Source organism: Coenobita brevimanus, chromosome 45, assembly GCF_032717465.1.
Source record: "Coenobita brevimanus isolate Jiangsu-jjx chromosome 45, ASM3271746v2, whole genome shotgun sequence".
Lineage (NCBI taxonomy): Eukaryota > Metazoa > Arthropoda > Malacostraca > Decapoda > Coenobitidae > Coenobita > Coenobita brevimanus.
In genome coordinates this window covers 5,522,675-5,524,968 of record NC_136998.1, presented here as the reverse complement: position 1 = coordinate 5,524,968, position 2,294 = coordinate 5,522,675, and the positions used below count along the sequence as shown (strand labels likewise).

Below are 2,294 nucleotides of genomic sequence, written 5' to 3'. Positions count from 1 at the left end.
GTTTGAAAACAACAAAGACTTATCTGTTTACAGACTAGATAGACTGAAAATTAAGCTCAAAGATGACAAGAAATATTATCAAGATTATGTGAAGTCTGCGCAAGACATGATAACACGTGGGTATGCAGAAGCGGTTCCAGCCAAGGAGTTAGCAAGAGCAGATGGGTTTGTGTGGTATATACCTCATCATGGGGAGTATCACCCAAAGAAACCAGGCAAGTTAAGAGTGGTATTTGAATGCAGTGCTAGCTACAAGAAACAATCACTAAATAGTCACTTATTACAAGGACCAGACCTCAAACACAGTCTCATTGGAGTGTTATGCAGATTTCGCCAAGAAGAGGTAGCATTTGCAAGTGATATTTCTGCAGTGTATCATCAGGTGCATGTGTCTCCTGAACACAAGGACTTGCTACGCTTTTTGTAGTGAAAAATGAAGATCTGGACAAAGAAGTTATTCAATATAGCATGACTGTGACTTGTTTTGAGCTACTTCATCACCAAGTGTTACAATTTTCACATTAAAGAAAACAGCTGATGATAACGAGCTTGAGTTTGGATCTGACGCAGCTAAGTTTGTCAAAATTGATTTTTTAGTAGATGATGGGTTAAAGTTTGTACCTACAGCAGCTGAAGGTATCCAATTGATTAACAGCAGTAAGGCAATGTGCATGAAAGGAGGCTTCAAGCTTCATAAGTTCTTGTCCAACAGGAAGGAGGTACTAGGAGCCATCAGTCCAGAAAAGATGGCAGGATGCATCAAAAGCTTAAATCTCAACAAGGATTCACTGCCTATTGAGAGAACACTTGGAGTAGAGTGGTGTGTTGAATTTGACTCATTTCAGTTTAGGATCAATTTAAGTAGTAAGCCTGTAACAAGAAAAGATATTTTATCAAATGTAAGCTCCATATTTGATCCCGTAGGTTTAGTATCTCCCTTCATTCTAAATGGAAAAAGAATACTCCAGGATCTGTGTAAAGATGGGGTAAGTTGGGATAATGCTGTACCGGAAAACATGAAGTCTAGATGAGAACAGTGGAGAAATGAGCTGCACTTGTTGCAACAAGTGAAAATACCAAGATGTTACAAACCTGAAGCATTTGGAGAAATTAAAGCAGTTGAGTTTCATTTCTCAGATGGTAGTCAGGAAGGTTATGGACAGTGCTCTTACATTAGACTGATTAATGACAAACGTCAGATGCACTGTGCACTTGTAATGGCAAAATCAAGAGTAGCACCACTTAAAGTCATCACTATTCCAAGGTTAGAGCTTGCAGCAGCAGTTGTGTCAGTAAGAGCTCACACAGTTCTGAGAAGACAGTTGAATTACCAAGATGTCAAAGAAGTATTTTGGACTGATAGCAAAGTAGTGCTAGGCTATATCTGTAACGATGCTAAGAAATTCCATGTGTATGTTGCAAACAGAGTGCAGCAAATAAGAGATGAAACATCACCAGCACATTGGAAGTATGTTGAAACAGAAAATAACCCAGCTGACTATGCATCACGAGGCATGCCAATACAAGCCATGATTCACAGTTCTAAGTGGTGGCATGGACCATACTTTCTTTGGCAATCAATTGACACAACTTAAGCATCAGTAGAAGACTTCGTTGTTGCAGAAGATGATCCTGAAGTGAAGAAAGTTGTATCATGTCTCACAGAAGCTCAAGAGCCATCATCATTCCTAGACAGACTGATGTAATTCTCAGATTGGCATCGTGCAACCAGAGCTACTGCAGTATGCCTCAGACTTCTGAAAAAAAATCAAAGGCAAAGAGCAAAGTAAGCAAAATGTAAAAACAGCTAAACAAAATTTGTCAAGTCTGAGTATATTCCCGTGACTGCAGCAGCATTGAAAGAAGCTGAAAATGAGATACTAAACAACTTCAGGCACAAGCATTCCCATAAGAAAAAAGAGCATTGATGAACAAAATTAACAAGAAAGAGTTAATTTGTGGTGTTGGAAGAAACAAGAAAAATGTCTTAAAGAAATCAAGTCAGATGTATAAGCCTGATCCATTCATGGATGAAAATGGGATTATCAGAGTAGGTGAAAAGATCAGAAGAGCAAATGTGCACAAAGACAGAAGCACCCAGCCATATTACCAAAGAAATCTCGCATAACTGATTTGTTGATTTGTTACTACCTTAAAAAAATACAACATCAAGGTAGAGGCATCGCACTAAATGAAATTAGAGGGTCTGGGTATTGGATTATAGGAGGATCTTTTCTAGTAACTAAGCACATTTCCAGGTGTACCATTTGTAGAAAGGTCAGAGGAAGTACACA

At 38.6% G+C, this 2,294-nt stretch overlaps 1 protein-coding gene across 1 annotated transcript; it reads left to right on the top strand.

The window, feature by feature from the left end:
• Positions 1–1,217: 1,217 nt before the first annotated feature.
• Positions 1,218–1,595, top strand: LOC145398393 (uncharacterized). Its single transcript, XM_080271269.1, has one exon. It carries the CDS (start codon positions 1,218–1,220, stop codon positions 1,593–1,595), a length of 378 nt encoding a protein of 125 aa, XP_080127395.1.
• The last annotated feature ends 699 nt before the right edge of the window (positions 1,596–2,294 follow it).